General features: G+C 45.1%; 1 protein-coding gene across 1 annotated transcript in view; it reads left to right on the top strand.

Annotated features, from left to right (window-relative positions):
- The first annotated feature begins 503 nt into the window (after positions 1-503).
- The window catches only part of LOC142291251 (uncharacterized), a 72,139-nt gene continuing 49,813 nt past the window's right edge, over positions 504-22,829 (top strand). The window contains exon 1 of the mRNA XM_075335632.1: positions 504-816. Coding sequence (XP_075191747.1) covers positions 678-816 — 139 coding nt within the window. The 5' untranslated portion in view covers positions 504-677. The remainder of the gene's footprint in view (positions 817-22,829) is intronic.

The following is a 22,829-nucleotide window of genomic DNA, read 5'->3' as shown; positions in this document are numbered from 1 at the left end:
GGCTGTGTCTGTGCCCACCTCTGTCACACCAGGGGGCTGTGTCTGTGCCCACCTCTGTCACACCAGGGGGCTGTGTCTGTGCCCACCTCTGTCACACCAGGGGGCTGTGTCTGTGCCCACCTCTGTCACACCAGAGGGCTGTGTCTGTGCCCACCTCTGTCACACCAGAGGGCAGTGTCTGTGTCCACCTCTGTCACACCAGGGGGCTGTGTCTGTGCCCACCTCTGTCACAACAAGGGGCTGTGTCTGTGCCCACCTCTGTCACACCTGGGGGCTGTGTCTGTGCCCACCTCTGTCACACCAGGGGGCTGTGGCTGTGCCCACCTCTGTCACACCAGGGGGCTGTGGCTGTGCCCACCTCTGTCACACCAGGGGGCTGTGAGTGCAGGCTTCCCTCCTGGCTGCAGCTACCTCTGGGCTGAGCTCCATTAGGAGGTGGTGCCAGGTGAGAGCAGGAATGTGACTAGTGCAGTTTGTGAGGAGGGTGGGGTCAGGTGCAGGCAAATCATGGACTCAACCAACAGGAATCAGCTATTTACCTGCTGGAAAGGTGGCTCAGCGCTTCATTTCCTCCTGCCTGCGACCTACAGGGACTGACTCCGAGCTGTCTGGGAAGACATGCCCTGCTAGAGTCTGACAACACTCCTATTCCTCGGCTGTGAGCACGGATCTACACAATGAAGAAGAATAGCTCCATGCAGGGGACCCTCAATAAGATATTTGGGAAGAAAAACAGCAATAACAACTCTCTGTATGCCAATAACCCGCCATGGATGCTGCCCCAGGGGGCCAAGAAGGCGTCTGTGGACTACTCTGGTGAGTGACAGCTGGCATGGCTTCCTCTGTGCCCAGGACCCGTCTAAGCCCTGACTGAGGGCAGATAAGCCTCATTCGGAGCAGCACAAAGCTGGGCATTAGCTGGGATTTCAACAGCTTGTAGAACTGCAACTCCCAGCAATACTGGGAGAGCCACCGACCACCCTGAGAAATGTCACCCCGACTCCTCTATACAGGAGAGCATGCTTAACCCTCGCTAGTCAGGATTGGAACAGTTATTTATTAAAAATATATATATATATATATAAAATAATATATAATTATTTTTTTTTTTTTTTGGGGGGGGGATGTTTATATTGAACAAGTTGCATTTATGAAGTAGCTCCAAGAATTTCCTATTGCCCGGACTAGGCGGTGCAGCCCCCCCTGCGGTTTTGCCCGGACCAGGCGGTGCAGCCCCCCCCTGCGGTTTTGCCCGGACCAGGCGGTGCAGCCCCCCCTGCGGTTTTGTCTATATACATTGATATGTTTCCATAAGTCTGTATTGTACATATACCATAGAGAGTATGCTGTGATGTCATCCTACAACATGGTGGCGGGGTGTAGCTCGGTGGGGGGTGCCTGGGGGCGCCAACATGTTCTGTATTTGGATACTGGGTGAGGGCGGTGAGCTGAACCTTTTGCCCCAGGTGAGGGAAAGCCTTGGCTCCTCATAGCATTGCTGATAGAACATACGTGTGTCAGGTGAATGATTTATTTATTTTTATTTTTTGGCCCCATGTGGCGGTGTGCCGATGCCCTACAGCATTCTGGATTCCAATTAACAGATGTGTGTCTCTGCCCAATGGTGGCACAAGATTAGGGGAGCAGAAGAAATGAGGGAGTCATCCTGCCACCTGTAGGGGAGACATAGTGCTGTAAAGAAAAAAAAAATTGTAAAGGGGGTGCGCAAAAATTTAAAAAGCTTAAGAATAAGAAAAATAATATATATATTCACCTAATTGATGATATCACGTACATTAATTTGATTGATGAAGGCAAAGGCCAGTGAATGGGCTGCAGGGTCAGGCAGATGTATGTGACCCCCTCTCTGCAGGGAAATAAGCAGTCAGTGAACATGGAAGCAGCAGTGGGAAAGATTTACAAGATTTCCTTCCCCTTTAGAGGGAATCTGTCACCAGGATTTTACCACCTAATCTGAGAGCAGCATAACATAGGGGCAGAGATCCTGATTCAAGCGATGTGTTATTTACTGGGCTGCTTAGTGTAGTTTTTGATAAAATTGCTGTTTAATCAGCAGTAGATTATCATTAGAAGATAACTTGGCGTGCTGTCAGGTAGCCCAGCATATTCATGAGCTCTGTATAACTGCTAGATCTGCAGCAGAGAAAACAGTGATTTTATCAAAATGATGACAAACAGCTCAGTAAGTGACACAATGCTGGAATCAGGGTCTCTGCCCCAATGTTATGCTGCTTTCAGATGGGGGAGCAAAAACCTGGTATAGTTTAACATTTCCTATAACTTTTTTTTTCTTTCTTCCTCTTAGAAGCCCCCTCTCAACTTTGGACACAGTAATGGCTTTAAAGCGTGAAAATCTAATATTTTGTTAATTCTCCCCTGAAATTGTGGAGAAGCGAAGGGGTGGGGGATTGATTTTTTTTTTCATATTATTATTATTATTATTATTATTATTATTATTAATATAATAATAATAATAATATTATTATGTCACTCTTAAGGGTCTGCTATAGATTTAAAGGGATTGTGTCACTCAAAATTTGTTGCTGGATCCATGAATGTCAGAGTTGGCAAAAAGTGGAGCAAGTGCTCCCATGGAGAACATTGAATACTTGCTGCTAATTGCCACCTTGTCTGACATTCTCTCCTGGCAGGGAAAAATTTATATATATTAGTGGTGTCTACCCACTGATCACTGGACCATTCATTCTGCTCATTGATGGAGATCCAACAGTACATGCTCCAAAAATGATCCCTCATTGAGACCACCTTAGAGGGTTATTCCAGTGCCATACATTTGATTGGAGTACTAGGGCATTCCCCATTAGTCTTGTTAATGGGGGGAGGGGAAGCTGAATGGGTAGTAGGAGTCCCACTCTTCTTCTGGCACTTGGTGGGGGTCACATCAGTTATACCAACAATATTCTAAAAATAATCGCCTATCCAGTGGACATGTTGGCATTTCTGTAAACTAGAATATTCCTTTACAACGGGCCATCTATGAGTGATCAAAACCTGGGACATGTAATCAGCAGACGGTCCTTAAACCCCCTTTATTTGCCTTCCGTTGCTTACGGCCATGTTTGCTGCAGTGCTGCGTACCCCAAACTCTAAAGCCATTGGCAGTCTTCTGGGTGACCCGTCAGACCCTTGTTATGGAAGGCGGCAGTACGATTACTCTGCACGTGCCAGCGCCGCAGATCATGTTGCCTCGTTATTGGCTTTTGTGAGATAAAATTACAGTGAGTAACCCCATTCATTTGAATATAATGCGAACAAATGAGGTGAGTATGGCATTTAAACAAACCTTTATCCTATGACATCAGCCCGAATATGTGGAATGTCCTAAATGACTGACCTCTGGGATTTGCACAGTAATGTCTGACTAATGCTGACTATCGTCTATTGCATCATTACTGGAGGAATGGTCCCACCGCAGTTATGGTATGTATTCAGCAACAATGTAACAATCAGCGGAAGTAAATATTATTTATTATTATTATTATTTATTATTATAGCGCCATTTATTCCATGGCGCTTTACAAGTGAAAGAGGGTATACGTACAACAATCATTAACAGTACAAGACAGACTGGTATAGGAGGAGAGAGGACCCTGCCCGCGAGGGCTCACAGTCTACAGGGAATGGGTGATGGTACAATAGGTGAGGACAGAGCTGGTTGCGCAGTGGTCTACTGGGCTGAGGGCTATTGTAGGTTGTAGGCTTGTTGGAAGAGGTGGGTCTTGAGGTTCCTCTTGAAGCTTTCCATGGTAGGGGAGAGTCTGATGTGCTGAGGTAGAGCGTTCCAGAGTATGGGGGATGCACGGGAGAAATCTTGTACACGATTGTGGGAAGAGGAAATAAGAGAGGAGCAGAGAAGGAGATCTTGTGAGGATCTAAGGTTGCGTGCAGGTAGGTACTGGGAGACTAGGTCACAGATGTAGGGAGGAGACAGGTTGTGCATGGCTTTGTATGTCATGGTTAATGTTTTGAACTGGAGTCGTTGGGCGATGGGAAGCCAGTGAAGGGATTGGCAGAGTGGCGAGGCTGGGGAGTAGCGAGGGGAGAGGTGGATTAAGCGGGCTGCAGAGTTTAGGATAGATTGGAGGGGTGCAAGAGTGTTGGAAGGGAGGCCAGAGAGCAGGAGGTTGCAGTAGTCGAGGCGGGAGATGATGAGGGCATGCACTAATGTTTTTGAAGATTCTTGGTTAAGAAAAGCACGGATCCGGGAGATATTTTTGAGTTGTAATCGGCATGAGTTGAAGAGGGCTTGGATGTGTGGCTTGAAGGATAGAGCAGAGTCGAGGGTTACTCCAAGGCAACGAGCTTGTGAGACTGGGGTGAGTGAGCAACCATCAAGTTTGATGGAAAGGCTTGTTGGAGGAGGTGAGTGAGGAATATCTGTGGGTGACAGTCTACAGACCTGGTATAAGGTGTCAATGGCTAAACTGACCCATCTGGCTGTAGGAATGGCGCCTAGCTTTCATTCAGGATGGCCCTTCATATTTGTATAGTTTTGAGTATCCTGCATGCTATCCTCTGTGACGCATATGCTTAATCTTTTGACGTTTGGAACATGCTTAGACAACTAAGTTTTGTAGATTTTGTTAATCCTGCGCCCTGTAAATATGCGGATAAGGTCAGGTAGGATATGTATTGTTCACAAAGGTAAAACAATGGGTTAATCATTCACCTCCACTATGATCTTGGGACCATTTATATAGCCGCCTCTTTACCATGTATGCTATAGTCACGTGCAAGGTGACATGATAAATCCCCGCTTGTCGTTTGACCATTTTGTCTCTGCCGTAATAGAAATCTGCTCTCCATGCACTGATTCCTGCAGGGCTTGTGCTTATGTACTGGAGCTAATCTGAATAAGCAGAGCCAGTGACTGATCAGTAGCTGGATCCTGCTATGTGAAATAACTTGCTCCTGATCACTGAGACTCCCTATATAAACTGCTTGCATTGTACATTTTACAGTGGTTTCCTAATAGAGCAAGGCTAAAGAAAATAGACACGTAGCCACTGCTGAAGATCAATATTGGGTAAACATTACTCTCGGGATCTGATTCCCAGCTAATTTCTATGCTTGGAACAGGGCTCTTCCCACTATACAGGGCATGGGAAAATCAGAGCAACCTTCAAGAACAGAACTACTCTGGAGTGCCTGGTGCATTCCTTCATTGCAGATTATGTAGCACCCAGGGATATGGGGTACTCTGTTCCGGGCAGAGTCTCTCTTGGGAATGTCACGATGGTGGCCGTTACCCGGTTCCGTGCCCTGGGCCCTTTTTGTAATGGGGATATTTACAGGGGAGAGTAAAATGTTCACTTGTGACACCACTTGCGGTGTTGCGGCAAAGTTTAGGGAGCCGCCGCCGCTGCAAAATGTCTCTACTGGGGCTGATTGCATTGTCAGCTAGTATAGTAGTCCCTCCGCAAGTAGGGTATTGCCCCAGCGGGTGTATGGTGCGGTAGGCGTCGGAAGGAGGAGTCCAGACAGGTATTCAGTGCAACTGGTTTACTCACTTGGATGTTAACTGGCTGCCCGAGGCAATCTGGTTTCGCCTCCAGGTCCCCTTCGTCTCAGTGCCAGTATGGTTTCTCTGGTACCTTCTTTCCCTGCACCTGTCTCTAAGTGGGTCCCCGTGGTATGGAACACTGTTAGTGTGACGCCCTGGACTAGCCAGGTAGTCACAAACCTAACACCACACACCCCCCCCCCCCTCCTCCCCTGGATAGTCACACCAGTCAAAAAAAAAACCCTTGTTGCCTCCCTCCAGGGTCTGATGTCCACACCAGGTGGGGCGGAGCCAGGCGGTTGGCACCACCCACCAAGGAGTTCACAGGTCTGGAGGCGGGAAAAGAGACAGATTAAGTTTGGAGGTGAAAGTGAGAGGTCAAACTGTCAGTGTCTGGGTAGGGGCCCAGACACAAACAGCAAGGTTGGCAGACGGTGGTGGCCGTCTGCAGGAGTTAGTGGACCTCTGCAGAACCGTAGGACCGGGGTCGGGCGGTGGCCCGCCGGTACCGAACCGGGGAGTGGAGTGGAGTGAAGCTAAGCACACAGGCAGGGCCATTGGACCCCGACTAGGCTTGGAGCCGTCAACAACTGTCAAATCCGAGTGTGACCGGAACCCCAGGGGTTTCCTAACAACAAAGACCCGACAGAAGGCAACAGTCCACACCGTGAGGATATACAGTCACCGCCATAGGCTAGAGATCCAAGGGCCAGCGCCTGCGGGCAAAACGGGCTCCTTTGGTACCTATACGCCGGGGAGCGGACTACCGGTGGGCAACCACAGGAGTCAGAACATTCTAACATGTGTAGGGAAAGACAGCCACCATCAGCCGTCCGGGGAGAGCACAAAAACACTGCAGCCGGCTGTGGGATCCGTCCAGCCAGCCGTTTGGTTTACCAGAGACTCTGTCATTGACTGCCTGAGTGAGTACACCAGTGCCATCCGGCACCGCGCCGCGCTGCCCCTGCACCCCAGCCATCCAGCCTCCCCGTTACACCACCGGGCCCTGGGATCACCAACCCCTACCCACGGAGGCGACAACATCCTAGCTGCTCCCTACCATCGCTTCCGGGATCCCCGTCACCAGCAGCGGTGGTGCCCTTTATCACCACGACCTGTGGGTGGCGTCACAAACTATCTCCCTAAACAAACCACCCCCCCTTTTTTCATTCGTGGACAAGGAGCGCTGCTAGAGTCCCCGGGTCCGGCCCACCGCTCGAGCCACCGAGCAGAAGCCCCGGACCAGAGCGTGGCAAGCGCGTCCCCTGCGCCCGCGACATTAGTCCCCAGTCTGTGGTTTGTCTACTTGTCCACCTGACTGTGTAGAGTGAACCCTGTGGGGTTGGAGTCTCTAGTCTTGTTCCCGGTTCTCTTTGCTACTGGGTCTTCAGATTCTTTAAGGTCAGCAAGGTACTTGATGGTCCCCTTTTGCTATGCAGGTGTTAACATGTCAGCTTGAAGCTCTTTCCTGTCCTAGGGTCCTGTACCCCGTCGGTGCGTAGTTCTGGGAGTACTCCACCGGCAACTCCCTCTCCTGGGTACCAGGTCACCGTTAACCCGAGTCAGGGTGTCCCTTCACTTCCCTCTTCACACCTCTACAGTCACTACTCAACTCTAGACTGGCTGTGTCTGCTTTCTTTCACTGCAGACTCCTTTCTGACTACGGTCTTCCTGTGTCCTGACTCTCCACACTCTGCCCCTCCCACCTGGTCAACTAGTGGACTGGAGTGGCTCCATGTCTAGGCGGCCATCCATTGGTTCCACCCTAGCTAGGTACCATTGTATGGGGGATTGTTGGGGGGAAAACTGGGACTACCTGGGTTTTTGGTGTTACCGGCACTGGGGTTCTGGGTCCCTAAGGGGGTAGGCCCTGCATCCTGATGGGGATGCAGAACCATGTAGCACACTGAGTGCTTCAGGGGCGCTACAATTAGTCTGTCTAGAAGTGGCTTCTCATTCTACTGTCAAGGGATAAGCACACACACGTGAAAGCTGTCGGACCAACAGCTGTCTTAGGCTAGTTTCATATAAAAAATATAGAAATGTGGCACTCCTTCTATAGTCGCTGGTGCTTGGATAGGGTCCCACCCCAGATCAAAAAATTGAAAAAAATCCAGCACTCAAAGCATTCAACTGAAATTGTTTTATGTTTTATTCATTGATCTGTGTAATTATTAAAGACGTTTCGGTCATCCGACCTTCATCAGTTTACACTACAATAAAAAGATACATAAAAGATTTTTAAGTATACAGAAATAATGGCATTATACAATCATGGTAACAAAAAAGGGCAGAAATATTCACCACATTATAATGCATGAATCATGAACTATGATATACAAAAAATGTCAACAAAAAGACAAAAGTGAAGAATCTGTCAGTTGAGCCGCTTCACTAGCAGATATAATGTCCACCTAAAGATATAATTGAAATACAGATAAAATGTAGCATAATAGAACCATTATACAACAAAAGGGAAACCAAACAGGAAACCCAAAAATTTATCCAAAAATGTGTATCTTGCTAATATAGAAGGACAAAGAGCCTAAGCACCAGCACTGAGACACTATGCTACTCTAATAAAACAGACAATACACAGAAATACCAAGCAATGAACACTCACCAGAAAGGGCTCTGTAGAAGTATATGAAAAAGCTGGACCAGAGGAAAAAGCTGCCCGTCTGGGTCTGCAGTCAATGTAATCTGACAGTCCAATGTCCAGATTTAAATAGACCGCTCAATTAGCTCATTAACAAGTTACAGAGCGTCACTTCCGGTCTGGAGACCGGAAGTGACGTCACGGAGCGTCACTTCCGGTCCGAAAACCGGAAGTGACGTCACCGGCTGGCAATGTGTAAATCCTGATGGTTGGCAACTGTAGACATACACAGACAGCCACTCCTCACCGCGGAACGTCACTTCCGGTCCGCAAACCGGAAGTGACGATCCTGGTTGGCAACATGTAAATCAGATGGTTGGCAAGCGCTAAAATTGCGCTGACTGGCAATGTCCCCTTATGCAATAACCATGAATTAAGGGTAATTAAGCCCAAAATAGTGTAATGAATAAGAGACTCTGTGGGTAACATTATTTGAAGACAAATTACCTAAAAGGTCAAATAAAAGAAAAGAGAGAAGAAAATAAAATAAGAGGACTAAGGGAATGGTGTATTTATTCGAAATCAATTTAACAATTTTTTAATTATTTTTTAATTATTTTTTAATTTTTTATCAACTATAGTCAACCCTAGTAAAAAAACAGGAAAAAAGAGAAGAGAAAAGCTAAGGGGAATGTACATAAGAAAATGGAGGGGGAGGGGGGGGGGAGGAAAGGAAAGGGAGATGGGGATTGGGAAGGGGGGGGAGGGGGAAGGGAAGGGGAAGGAGAGACTGTGGAAGAAAAGGATCAAGGGAAAATTAGTAATGTGTAGAAAAAACTAAAACTAGGGAAAAAGCAGGAAAAAGGATTATGTTAAGAAAGAAACAGGAAGAAGATTATAGGAAAATACCTAAAGGGTCCGGTCATCATCAAGTCAGTGATCAACTCCTCTGAAAAAGATAATAATAAGTAGGCATAAATGAATGTAAAGCTATAAGAAACTAGAAGTATCGAAATCACGATTAAGGCCTTTGGGCTCCAAAGTCTGGAGAGTAAAAATCCAATACGCCTCCCTTTGTTTCAATTTTTTAACCCTATCGCCTCCTCTTCTATTTGGCAAGACCTGCTCCAACACCTGAAACCGTAATTGACTAACACTATGTCCCTGTTTATGAAAATGAGATGGAAGAGGTAAAGTCAATCTCTCACACCTAATGGTGGATTTATGTTGTGATATACGTTCCTTAACAGTCTGGGTGGTTTCGCCTACATAGAGTAGGCCACAAGGACACTTCACTACATATACAACATAAGATGTCTCACAGGTGAAAAAACCTCTAATTGGATAACCCCGACCACTGTAGGGATGCAAAACTCTATCACCTTTCAACACATTACTGCATTGGGCACAATTTAAACATGGGAAAGTACCACGTCTCTGGGTATAAAGATGAGTTTGAACGGGTCCAGTCACACCGGCGCCCACATCAGCTCTCACCAATTTGTTACTGAGATTGGACGGTCGTCTAAAACAAGGAAGAAAAGGTGATTTTAAATTCTTCCACCTCAGGGTACCCTTTACGCAAGATGTTCCAATGACCTCTGATGAATTTATGAATTTTGTAAGAGAAGGGATGGTAAGTATGAACGAAAGCCAAACGTTTATCTCTAGTCTTACCAATAGAAGATTCGGTATTCACACTAGCACTATTCAAAACCTCCTGTGGATAACCCCTCGCCAGAAACTTAGTCCTCATCTCCTGTAATCTGGTATCTTTAATTTCTTGTTGGTTAACAATCCTATGTACCCTAAGAAACTGGGACTTAGGTATAGAATTCTTCATGGCCTTGGGATGACAACTATCATATGCGAGTAAGTTATTCCTGTCCGTCGACTTTATGTACAAATCAGTTTGTAAATGTCCATTCTCTAATTTCGTAAGTGACATCTAAAAAATTGATATGATGTAAATCATATTGTATAACAAATTGAAGTTCAGACCAAATGCTGTTAATGTAATTATGGAACTCCATGATGGAATCCAACGGGCCAACCCATATGCAAAAAACGTCGTCAATAAATCGCTTCCAACACTTGCAGTGCTCTTGGAATCCCTTATGTGGATATATGAATGTATCTTCAAAGTAAGACATGTACGTATTTGCATACGGGGGCGCTACGTTGGACCCCATCGCGGTCCCCTGTTTTTGAATATAATAGATGTCCTGAAACAAAAAGAAATTTCAGTTATCACTATTTGTAATAAGTCCAGACAGAAATCACTTGTATCACTCAAAGTTATGTTGTAACAATAACTCACGAACTGCTGACATGCCCTTCTGATGTACAATAGACGTATATAAACTTGTCACATCCCAAGTCACGAGAAAAGCCTCAAATGGAATGATATCAAGCCCACGAATCACCTCTAGGAAGTGACCAGTGTCCAACAGGAAAGAAGGAATGTTTTTAGTCAAAGGAGTAATAATTTTCTCAAGTAAGATAGCTAAAGGGGAAAGGATAGAGTCTGTGCCCGCCACTATAGGTCTACCAGGAGGGTTCACCAAGGTCTTATGAATTTTGGGGAGTACATAAAAAACAGGAATGATTGGATTCTGCTTTTGTAAGAAATCAAATGTCTTCTGATCTATTACTCCCTTTTGTAGATGGGATTAGATCTGTGACCGGCCACTATCTCGAATCCTGTTCGTCGGGTTACTTGCCAATATTCCATAAACATTACTGTCCCCCAATTGTCTCAGTATTTCCTGTAAATACATGGATTTGTCCATAACTACCAAAGCTCCGCCTTTATCGGCTTGTTTGATAATTATGTCTTTATCCTGCATAAGAGATGCCAACGCATTTTTATCCTTATCTGAAAAATTGGAAGGACAGTGTAATGATTTATTAGACACATCTTTGAAAAAAGACGTAATGTCATGTTCCAATAAGCCTATGAACGTTTCCACTGGAGGGTTATTTTTGGGAGGCATGAAAGTGCTCTTAGTTTTGAGTCCCAATCCTTGGATATTGATAGGAGCAATAGAAGTAGATTGTGTCGATGGTCTCAGACCTATATCAGATAATGATGAAAAATGGGCCTTAATACGTAAATTTCGATAAAATCTTAGTAAGTCCATTTGTAACTGGAATGTATTAAATTTGTAGGAAGGGCAAAAAGATAAACCCTTCTGAAGAAGACTAATTTGATCCGGTAACAAATTCTTAGAAGAAATGTTAACTACAATGGTATCCGGCGTACCTGGGATCTGGTGACCATCGTTGTTCTTGCAGGTTCGGTGGCGTTGTCCCCCCCGCCTAGGTTTCCTCTTTGACCTCTGCGGCTTCTTTGACCTAAAAAATGTGGTTTTGGTCGTCTGGTGAAGGAAAATTCCGAATCCGAAGCCGAATTATCACTAGAGGAATATTGGAAACGTCTTGGAAACACTCTGGAGGATGTATCCCGCCACCGATAAACTCGATTATTTTTATAGTCCTCAGTATCCCGTAAGAATTTTTCTCTTTTAATTTTTTGACTTTCAATTTTATGAATTTGTAAATCTCTTGTGACTTGATCTTTGATTTTCGCCAGATCTTCAGCCGAAGAGGTAGAATTTAATTGTTGCTCAATCACGACAATCTCTTCACGTTTAGTAATGATCGCTTGGTTTAAATAATCCAAAGTCAAAGTCATTAAATCAAAAGAGCATTTGTTGAGAATCTGTTCAAAACGATTACAAAAATCAGGGTTGTCACTGAAGATGGTCGGTCTTACACCAACCCGTAGTCCTCTTGGAATTCTTTGAACACGTACATATTCTGCAATAGTGGCACAGTGCAATTCCAAATTTTGTAATTTTCTAGATTCCTTCTGAAAATCACGGGTTCGAAGCTCAGAAGTAGGAATATGCAAAAAATCACTCAAAATGCACTGTGGTACGGCTCATAATATCTGCCATTTCATCCGCAGTATAAGAAAACGCCACATTGGCCATATTATAAGAAAAAATGAGGGTGCACACACTAAAGGATATACTATATAAAAAATATAGAAATGTGGCACTCCTTCTATAGTCGCTGGTGCTTGGATAGGGTCCCACCCCAGATCAAAAAATTGAAAAAAATCCAGCACTCAAAGCATTCAACTGAAATTGTTTTATGTTTTATTCATTGATCTGTGTAATTATTAAAGACGTTTCGGTCATCCGACCTTCATCAGTTTACACTACAATAAAAAGATACATAAAAGATTTTTAAGTATACAGAAATAATGGCATTATACAATCATGGTAACAAAAAAGGGTAGAAATATTCACCACATTATAATGCATGAATCATGAACTATGATATACAAAAAATGTCAACAAAAAGACAAAAGTGAAGAATCAAACAAAAACCAAACAGGAAACCCAAAAATTTATCCAAAAATGTGTATCTTGCTAATATAGAAGGACAAAGAGCCTAAGCACCAGCACTGAGACACTATTCTACTCTAATGAAACAGACAATACACAGAAATGGATACATTTTTGGGTTTCCTGTTTGGTTTCCCTTTTGTTGTATAATGGTTCTATTATGCTACATTTTATCTGTATTTCAATTATATCTTTAGGTGGACATTATATCTGCTAGTGAAGCGGCTCAACTGACAGATTCTCCAGGCTGCTGTGTAGAGCGTAAAAAAACCCCATTTTTATAATACCTAAACAGTTGGTGCGGAGCAGATGGGTTAGATGGGTGTCTCCGTTCTCTGGTACCGGCGCCTCCTCTTTCGGCCATCTTTTGTCCTCCTTTCTTCTTCTGAAGCTAGTGTGGATGACGTGTCCGATGTCATCCACAATAGTTGGCATTGAGGTTCCGTGCATGCGCACTACAAAACTTTGATCTACCCTTCTCAGGGCAGATCAAAGTGCATCTGCGCAGGACGTCATTGTTGGCTTGTGTGCATGATGTAGGACCGGATGAGTCATCCACACTAGCTTCAGAGGACGGAGGACAAAGATGGCCGAAAGAGGAGGCGCCGTTACCAGGGAACGAAGTCACCCATCTGCTCCGCACCAATCGTTTAGGTAAGTATTATAAAGTGATTTTTACGTTCTACACAGCGGCCTGAGCTCTTATATACAGCATGTTAGAATACTGTATATAAGAGCCCACTGGTGGTGGCAGCAGTTTATAAGCCCCAAATCTGATGACAGGTTCCTTTTTAAGCAGAGACTTCACATACTGTGCTCTGAAGTGTAGAAATGTGAACATTTCTACAATAGTGAGACCGTGCAATACGGAGAAGAGCAGCAGAATCGGAGGAGCTCTGGGATGTTGCCTTATTTAACTCCATGTCTATATTTTGTATTCCGAACTAACAAGTCCTCTCTTAATCTCTGTACATGTATGCCGCAAGGTGGGTGCTGGTGCATGGTGCAGGAACAAATATACACCGCATAAGTTTAATCTGTCAAAAAAAAAATTATATATATATATATATATATATATATATATATATATATATATATATATATATATATATATATATATATATATATATATATATATATATATATATATATATATATTACTCTTCTGTATGATCCTGCAAAAAATAAGCCGTTGTATGTTTACATTGATAAAGTGGCTCTTGCAGGAGGAAAAAAACCAAATGTTTAACGCCTTCCTGACATGGCCAATTTTAGATTTTGGAGGCGATTGTGTGAACCAAGCCTATGGCTGACATGCATAAATAATGGGGGGGGGGTGGGTGTATTGGTCTATGCGAAGGTTCTTTCTTTTTGGATTGCTTAATTCTCCTGTTTGCATTAAATGGGGTCTGTCACCCCGATAATGAAACCACTAATACAGTAATGGAGGGGCCTTGCGCACTACTTTCGGGTTATTTTTGAGTTTGTGAGCATGTTCCTGAGCTAGCTGGGATCTGTAGTGTGGTGTGTGGGTTTTTTTTTTTTTTTTTTCCCCACACCTGAACCCTTTCCACCTCACTCACGTCCCTCTGCTTCTATAGTAGCTGTTCAGACCAGTGGCACAATACTGCTTGTCTGAACTGTCACTCAAGCACTCTGCATGCTCGGTCAACCCCAGAAATTGGGAAATCTGCAGCTTTTGTCTGTTTGCGTTTCAGTAAAACCACTAGCGGTCTTGGAATATTTTTAGGACTGATGATATTGAAGTAATAAGCTACTGGTATCCAACCATAGAGTGATTCAATCCAAAATAAGCAAAAATGGTTCTAAAAATTAACTTTTATTAATTCCCTTAAAATGAAGTAGGGTTTCTCCACTTCCAATTAAAATTGATCAAAACAACAAAAATGTATATAATGATCCACAGCACCTTCTATCACCACATAAATCAGATGAACAGGATTCCACCAGAGAGGATCCACAGGATCTTATATAAACTAGATCCAATGGATCAAAGGTAAATAGAATTTCTCACAGTATCTGGGGGAACTCACTTGTCAGCATAACATGGGAACTATTAATTCATGATCCACTATAAAAGCTGCATATAGAATCATATCAACAGTCCTATCAATAGACGTGGAACAATCTCACCCATCTTGGTGCAGTGCACTGTGTTAAGCATGTTAATCCAAACAAAAAGGTCTCAGTGGGCCCTCACGTTCCAGGCTCCCTATCCCTATTAATGGAATACATGCTATGGCATTCTCCCAACGCGTTTCATACACAGGTACTCTTCAGGGGAGCAGTGTAGACAAGGTACTGGTCCCTATCTTAGTGGACCCAAAATGGCCGGCAGCAGCGGAGCGGAAGAAATTCAACAGACTGACTTGTTGCAATGATGTTGTCCTGTTATAGTGCCATTGTCAAATTGACTGATCTGTTTAGAGCGATTTTTATTCTTTCACAAATACAGTCCGCCTTTAGAAATGTTTAACGTGAAGCTGACAACTGATGCATGGTTTGGGATGCACTGTCTGCATTACTTTTGGATAGGTATATACCGTATATTGGTGTCTGAAGCGCTGGGCCAACATCATGGACTATTCAGACAGCGGATCCCCAGCGGCTTGCTTCTTTTCCTATACATGTGTAATAGGTGGGCAGTGCCCCATGATGTAAATATGCTATTATGTGTATACTGTTTGAATAATATAAATGGGCAGCACGGTGGCTCAGTGGTTAGCACTGCAGCCTTGCAGCGCTGGGGTCCTGGGTTCAAATCCCACCAAGGACAACATCTGCAAGGAGTTTGTATGTTCTCCCCGTGTTTGCGTGGGTTTCCTCCGGGTTCTCCGGTTTCCTCCCACACTCCAAAGACATACAGATAGGGACTCTAGATTGTGAGCCCCAATGGGGACAGTGTTGCCAATGTATGTAAAGCGCTGTGGAATTAATAGCGCTATATAAATGAATAAAATTATTATTATTATTATTATTAAATGCGTGTTAGTATCTAAGTCTTTAGAGAGGAACAGTTTCTGTATGTAACAGTTAGGAGTGTTAGCCGGTGGTAGAGCTAGTTGTCGAAGAGATGTTAGATAAGATGGTAAGGTCACTTCCCCTTTCACTACAGGAGGTAGGATGGCCAGCTAGGGTAGGGAGGTCCTGAGGAGGGTAGTCGAGAAGGCTGTTAGAGCGAGAGGACATGGCCTTGGTGCTAGGGCCAGTCCGGAGCCCATGGCTCACCCTGGCGGGCTATGAGCTGTTCGGCTAAAGAAGCCGCCGAGGCCCAGAAACTGATTGAAGGTGTTAGTGTGCCTCCCCTGTGGAAACAGCCGAGCTGCTCTGATCCGGGTTCTCAGTGGCTCGAGGGTCTCCGGACCCGGGGGTCGTGCGGTTACTCAAATGAAGGGGGTATTTACAAAAGATTATAGAGTTCGTAACGCCACCCGTGGTGCTCGGTAACTGGGGTGAATACCGCTGCTGCCGTTGGGGAGTTCCCGGGGTGATGACTGGGGCAGCCAGGTGTTGTGACCCTCCACTTGTAGGGGGAATGCCCCGGGACTCGGTGTGAGGAAAAGGCCGTGGGATACAGGGAATACTCTTGTACTTACTCAGTCCATTAAGCAGACACTGACAACTGGGTAAACAAAGTCTCTGGACACCACTGCCGCTGAGGGAAGCTAGTTCGGGTCCTGTCGCCAATGGTGCTGCCTGGTGATCCGTGACCTGCCTCCTGGCACTAAGTTTACTTCTCTGATGGTCCCGGTAGTATGAAACTTGCTGGGTCCCGCTCCCCACTGTGGCTAAGTGTGGGAGCTTGCTCTCAGGGCTCACGCTTGGGATTTTCTGGACCGTTTTGGATGGAAAGTCCTATCCCCCTCGTTGCACTAGTGCCCCGATTTTTGGAGCGGTTGGGAATGAATCTTGAAGGCTCCGTTCTCCATGGGTAAATTATCGGGTTGCATGCAGCTACTCCGCTGACCTTGAGTCCACATACCCCCGTCATGCCTCGGTCCCGGACCGGTGATGGTGCAAGGCCGCCAGCTGTCCTGCTTGACAGACCCAAGCCCCTTGCCATGATCCCCTGTGACCGGGGGTCCAACTCCTCTAGGCCCAGACCACCGTCTGCAACCTAGACAGTTTCCTTATGGGTCACTGCTCCCGACCTCCTCAGAGCTCTTCGCAGATCGAGGGCCACTCTCACCACAACTCACTAACTCCACAACTACTGACTACACTCCTCCCCCTCCCCGGTGGGTGACTCTATTCCACTCAAGCCGTACACTGGTGTCTGGTGGGTGTGGTGCAGGGTGTATCTAGGATTTTATTTGCTTTTGTAGGCAACACCATTTTGGTTAGGGACCCATAACCAAGAGGGAGGTGGATACTGCACGGGAGGGTAGATTGTGCAATAACCTGTGACGACCTGATAGTCAAAGGGCGTCACTTTAGGAGGAAAGAGGCACAGACCCTTGAGTATTGAGGACTAGGTCCAAGATAGTGGGGGAGAGAACAAAGAATAGTACCCCACAGAGAGAAAGGAAGGCCATATCTGTCATAATGGTAGAGAATAAAAGTAAACAAAAACTGGTTAAATAAGTGAACTCTGGTGTTGCATGTCTCGCTACACATCGACGACTGGCAGCAGGAGTGATAGAGCACCAGTCCAAAGCGGCAAGTAAATGTCATGCACCCCGCCCAGTCATTTCCGCACATGGTCTCTTTGATGTAGAGCTGTGCCCGCATAGTCCAGGGCCAGCTACCTCCTTCACATGCACACAGGGAAAGACCTGAATCTGCAGAAAGAAGGTTTTGGGGGACCCTCCCGCCCGATTTCCTTGTGTCTTGGTTTCCAGTGTCTTTTTAAATTTTGTTTTTCTCTAAAATGTACCTGAATGAAATCATGCACTTGCAGTACTGGGTGTATATTGCTCATTCCCTGCCTAACCATCCCTGTATACACTAGCATAGATAAAGGGATCCTAACTATTTCTAAAGATCCTTTATGATATGCTAATGAGCACAGTGACTAGTCATAAGGGTGTTAGTTCCTGGTGTTGTTCCATCCTCTTAGCATGTTAGCACGCCCACAGGGGCATGCTAACATGCTATTCAATGCCCACTGTCCAGCATAATCGTCAGTGATGCGGGTACCTGTGTCTGTCGCACTGCCTCAGAATGCTGGGAATAGTGTCAGTGCATATGATCAGACGTCCCTGGCACTTCAGGTCATGCGCACTATACCAGTTTGAAGCCAGTACACATAAACCCAGCTTCATAGTGCGCGTGATTGGAAGTCCGGAGATCATGCACACTGAGCTGAAATCCAGGATCAGGCACAGAGGCAGCAGAGAGGTGCGTGGGATAATCCTGTGATGCTGCGCATTCATTGGCATGTTAGTACGTCCCTGTGGGCGTACAAACATGCTAATAGGGGCGACTGGCCAGGGGACTAGTTGCTGGCCTCATTAGCATATTATAAAGGATCTTTAGAAATACTTTTTCTAAAGATCTCTTTATCTATGCTAGTGTGTGTGTATATAGGGACAGTTAGGCAGGGAATAGCAATATACACCCAGAACTGCTTGTGGAAATGGGAGCATATTGCACCTGACAGGTTCCCTTAAATGGGGAAAAACTGAATGAAAGCTGCCCTGTGGCTTATCTTTAACTGTCCTACCTATTGTACTTCAAAAGGCCCAACATCTCCAGCAGCCTGCCGTTTTAAAGCTAAGCTGTCCAGGCCGTGGAAGGCTAACAGTAGTTCCATAAGCATTCCACTTCCGGATGATGCTCCCAACAGTGGAGACAGGTAGGCCCAACTCCTTGGAAAGGGTTTTGTACCCCTTGCCAGCCTTGTGACCCTCCACGATCTTGTCTCTGATGGCCTTGGAATGCTCCTTTGTCTTTCCCATGTTGACCAAGTATGAGTGCTGTTCACAAGTTTGGGGAGGGTCTTAATTAGTCAGAAAAGGCTGGAAAAAGAGATAATTAATCCAAACATGTGAAGCTCATTGTTCTTTGTGCCTGAAATACTTCTTAATACTTTAGGGGAACCAAACAGAATTCTGGTGGTTTGAGGGGTTGAATAATAAATGACCCTCTGAATAAACTTTTTTCACAATTTTTAAAAAAAAAAAAAAAAAAAAAAATAAAAAAAGAAATAACATTCTTTTTTGCTGCAGTGCATTTCACACTTCCAGGCTGATCTACAGTCCAAATGTCACAATGCCAAGTTAATTCCGAATGTGTAAACCTGCTAAATCTGCAGGGGGTTGAATACTGTGTATGTATGTATGTATGTATGTATGTGTATGTATGTATGTATGTATTATTATAATTTTTTTTTTTTTTTTTTATTACAAATGGCTGTTTGCGGTTAGTAATTTTCCATTACAAGGTGGAGGCAGTGTTCTTTGGGTTCCTCATTGTCTAAAATGTATAATTAAGATCTTTGGTATCTTTTTATTTGTGGTAATCAATAAGTAGGAAATGTTCCTGGGCATTTCTGGTACTGGTGATCTATTGGCACAGGCTATTTCACAGGACCACGTCCTCAGCATGTGAATGCTGGTGAATACCAATCTTTGCACCTGTAAACACCCCAATTAGTTTTTTTTTATATTTATTTTTTTTTCCCTTCTGTGTTTGTGTGAAATCTCCCTGAGGCCCTGTGCGCACACTGCAGATTTTGCCGTTGATTTGCTGCAGAATAATGTTTCTAAAATCTCTGCAGTCATGCCTCAGCATGGCCTATGGGTATAAAAAAAAAGAAACAAGGTGTGTGTGTGTGTGTGTGTGTGTGTGTGTGTGGTGTTTTTTTTTTTAAAATATATATATATATATATATAATATACCTGTGGATTTACTGGCCGGTTTTCCACTGCGGAATTAATGTGCATGTCACATCTTTTTCGCAGGTGTCTGCGTTTTTTTTTTTTTTTTTGTTTGTTTTTTTACCCCCGCAAGTGCGGGATTCTTTAAGAGGGATCGAATTTTCCTTGAGTCACTTTCTAGTGCGCACATGGTCTGAGGTGGATTTTTCTGCAGCCTTACAAGCTATGTAACTATTCCATGTAATGGCTAAAAGGCATACATGTGCTGTTGCTGCCCTGGATTTGGCTTCTCCTTAGCTCTTAATTCCTTTGTGTTTGTTGTGGCTTGACATCTTGGTGACTCAGCTGGATTCTACATGTGCAGGTGTCTGCACGTTCTGTACAATAGCATCTGACAACTTGGATACAATATGGCTTGTTTTACAGCATCATGATTGTATCTGTGGAATTTTTTACTACTTTTTCTTTTAGGATGCATACTGCTCACTTTTTTTTTTTTTTTTTTGTGTGAGCAGAAAATAGTCTTGAAGCTAGGCAAAAGGAAGATGTTACGGTAATTTTTATTAGGCTAGGGTCAGATAACCGTATGTCTCATTCAAGAGAATATAGCCGATTTGGTAAAATTCTGATCAGGACTGTGATCCAGTTCTCTTGGATGAGAAGGGAGGGGGGGGGGGGGGAGAATGTCAGTCTTTTCATTGTCAGCCTGTGAAAATTGGACTGTACTCTGTACTGTCATCCAAGTAAATTTCAATATCTTCAATGGACCCATTTACTTGTTTACTTGCATCAATGATGGCTTGGGTCCAAGGACAGAATCAGTGATATGCAAAACCCTATAGAAGTACATTGGTCTGAATGCGATCCAATGTTTTGTCTCATCGTGCTAAGACAGAAAATACTGTGGTGTGAGCGAGGCCCTAATGGAACATGTTTGTTGACTGCAGAAGGAGGAAATGGATCTGTGACGCCCTGGACTATCCAGGTCGTCCCAGGTAGACACACTACACCCCCCCCCCCCTCTTCCCAGTTAGGTAACATCAGTCAAACTTAAAAGCCTTGTCACCACCCTCCAGGTTTGATGTCCACACCAGGGGGAGTGGAGCCAGGTGGTTGGCTCCACCCACCGAGGAGTTCACAGACCTGGAGGCGGGAACCTAGTGGTCAAGTTAGTGGAGAGAGTGTTTTTGGACAGTGAAGGAGAGAGGTTGTGTTCTGAAGCAGACCTGTGCTCAGGCCTGCTAAAGACTACTCCGGTGGCTGGGTTGGAGCCTAGTCACCATTGGCAAGGAGGCAGACAGTAGTGGGCGCCTGCAGGAGACCGGGAAGATGACCGGTGGAACCGTAAGGGACCGGGAGAGGGTAGTGGCCTGCCAGAACCGAACCGGGGAGCCAACTGGCTACTGGAGCACGAGCAGGGTACTCAGACCCCGAACTAGGCTAGAAGCCACCACCATAGTCGAATTAACTGATTGCGGTCTGGACCTCCAGGGGTTCATTCCCACCTAAGTCCCGATTTGAAGGCAACAGCCCAACCATTCAGATAAGTGCCACCGCCAAGGGCAAGAGATCCAAAGGGCCAGTGTCTGCAGGCAAACGGGCTCCTACAACAGATACACGTCAGGGAGTGGACTACCGGTGCCTAGGCACAGGAGTCAAGATTCACACACAGAGGTGCAGGAGAAAGGCGGACATTACCAAACTAATCTGGGAAAAGCTGCAGCCGGCTGCGGGCCCCATTCATCACTCCGTTTGGTTTACCAGTGACTCCAGTGTCTTGTGTCAGAGTGAGTACACCAGTCCCATCCGGCGCCGCACCGCAACACTACACCCTGCACCCGGGCCCAGGCCCACCGGACCCTGGGACCAACATCCCCTACCCACGGAGGGGTCAACACCTAGCTGCGCTACTACATCGCTCCCGGGAGCCCCCCACACCTTCACCGCAGCGGTGGTGTCTACAATCGTCACGAACTAGCACTTCAAACCAAACACCCAAATCCTCGCGTGTAGCACCAACTCCCTTGCAGAGTGATATGACCCCCGGGTCCGTGAGAGGCTCGAGCCACCACCCGCAGTACGAGCACGGATCCAAGCGGCTCGGCGGCCGCAGCCGAGACCGCGGGGCGATACAGATCCAGCCTGGACTGTAAGGAAAATATAGATATAAAAAGAGAACTTTTATTCCATCCTTTTTAAAAGTTCATAAAAACACTGGCAAATCCATACTGACATGTGAAATGGCTAACAGTGAGGACAACGTGTTTCGGTAGAGCGTCTTCCTCAGGTGTTATACAAGCATACTCTACAAACCATGAGTGGTTCTTTGTTACTTTGTTACATTTTTATGTCTGTTTGACCAGTGTTGTTGCTTGTGGTAGCAATCAGAGCCTGGCAGCAGGTAATTTCTCTTCTGAATCACTCCGGCGTTTCAGATAAAGCATAGTTTGAAAATCTGGCTGTGGACTATAGGGAGGGGTATGGCTAGTCAGTGCCCCAGTTCCATTCCAGGTGATTGACGACCTCTTCCATGTCTGACAAGTCCCTGCTTATGTACAATCGGCTACAGCAGTGTGGGGAAAAGCTGACCAATCTGCTGTTTTTCTCTGGAACGCCGCAGCATTTTGGAGGAGAACCTAGATGGCTGCAGTCCGGATCTGATTAACGCTCCTTATGGATTATACAGCATGAATTACCAGACAAGTTCTGTTTATGAACCCTATTTAAATCCTTTTATGGTTTTATTAGGGACATAGTCCTATGAGTCTTGTTTTATGTGGGACGTGCTGTACTTTTGAATGCCAACATTCATCATGTGATTAACTGGAAAGCAAGAAAAAATCCAAGAGTGTTGAAATTGCAAATAATGCGCAATTTCACAATTTTTTTTAAAATTTCATTTTCACTTTATGGTAAAACTGAACTGGCAATAGGATTCTCCAGGTCAGGTTTCATAGCTGCCAAACATGTATAGGTTTTTTTGTTTACATTTCTAATTAAGTACTGGGGGGGGGGGGAAATTGCTTGTCTCCCTTTGTTTTGGGGGTATGTGGCTGAAAATGGCTCTTCTCCTCCCTCCCCATCTGCTATTTTTATCGATGCTACTTTGGGGTGGATGCAATGTTACACTTGCCAAAGCCCCCTGTAATTCTGTGTTTTTTTTTTTTTGTTTTTTTTTTCCTAGTTGCACTGTTTTACTGATCGGATTAATTTTTTTATATTTTGATAATTTAGACTGCGAATGCAGCAACATCAATGTGCATTTTTATTTATTTATTTAATTGTTTAATGGGGTAATAGTGGAGTGATTTTGAACTTTTTTTTTTTTTTTTTTTTTTTTTTTTTTCCCTTTTTCCCTTCCTTCCCCTCACCACTGGGGTGGTACCACTGTCTATCCCGTGCCCAGGGCTGCCGTCAGGGCATTA

The sequence above is a fragment of the Anomaloglossus baeobatrachus genome, chromosome 2 (genome assembly GCF_048569485.1).
Source record: "Anomaloglossus baeobatrachus isolate aAnoBae1 chromosome 2, aAnoBae1.hap1, whole genome shotgun sequence".
NCBI classification, from domain to species: Eukaryota; Metazoa; Chordata; class Amphibia; order Anura; family Aromobatidae; genus Anomaloglossus; species Anomaloglossus baeobatrachus.
This window is presented reverse-complemented; position numbering and strand designations above follow the sequence as displayed.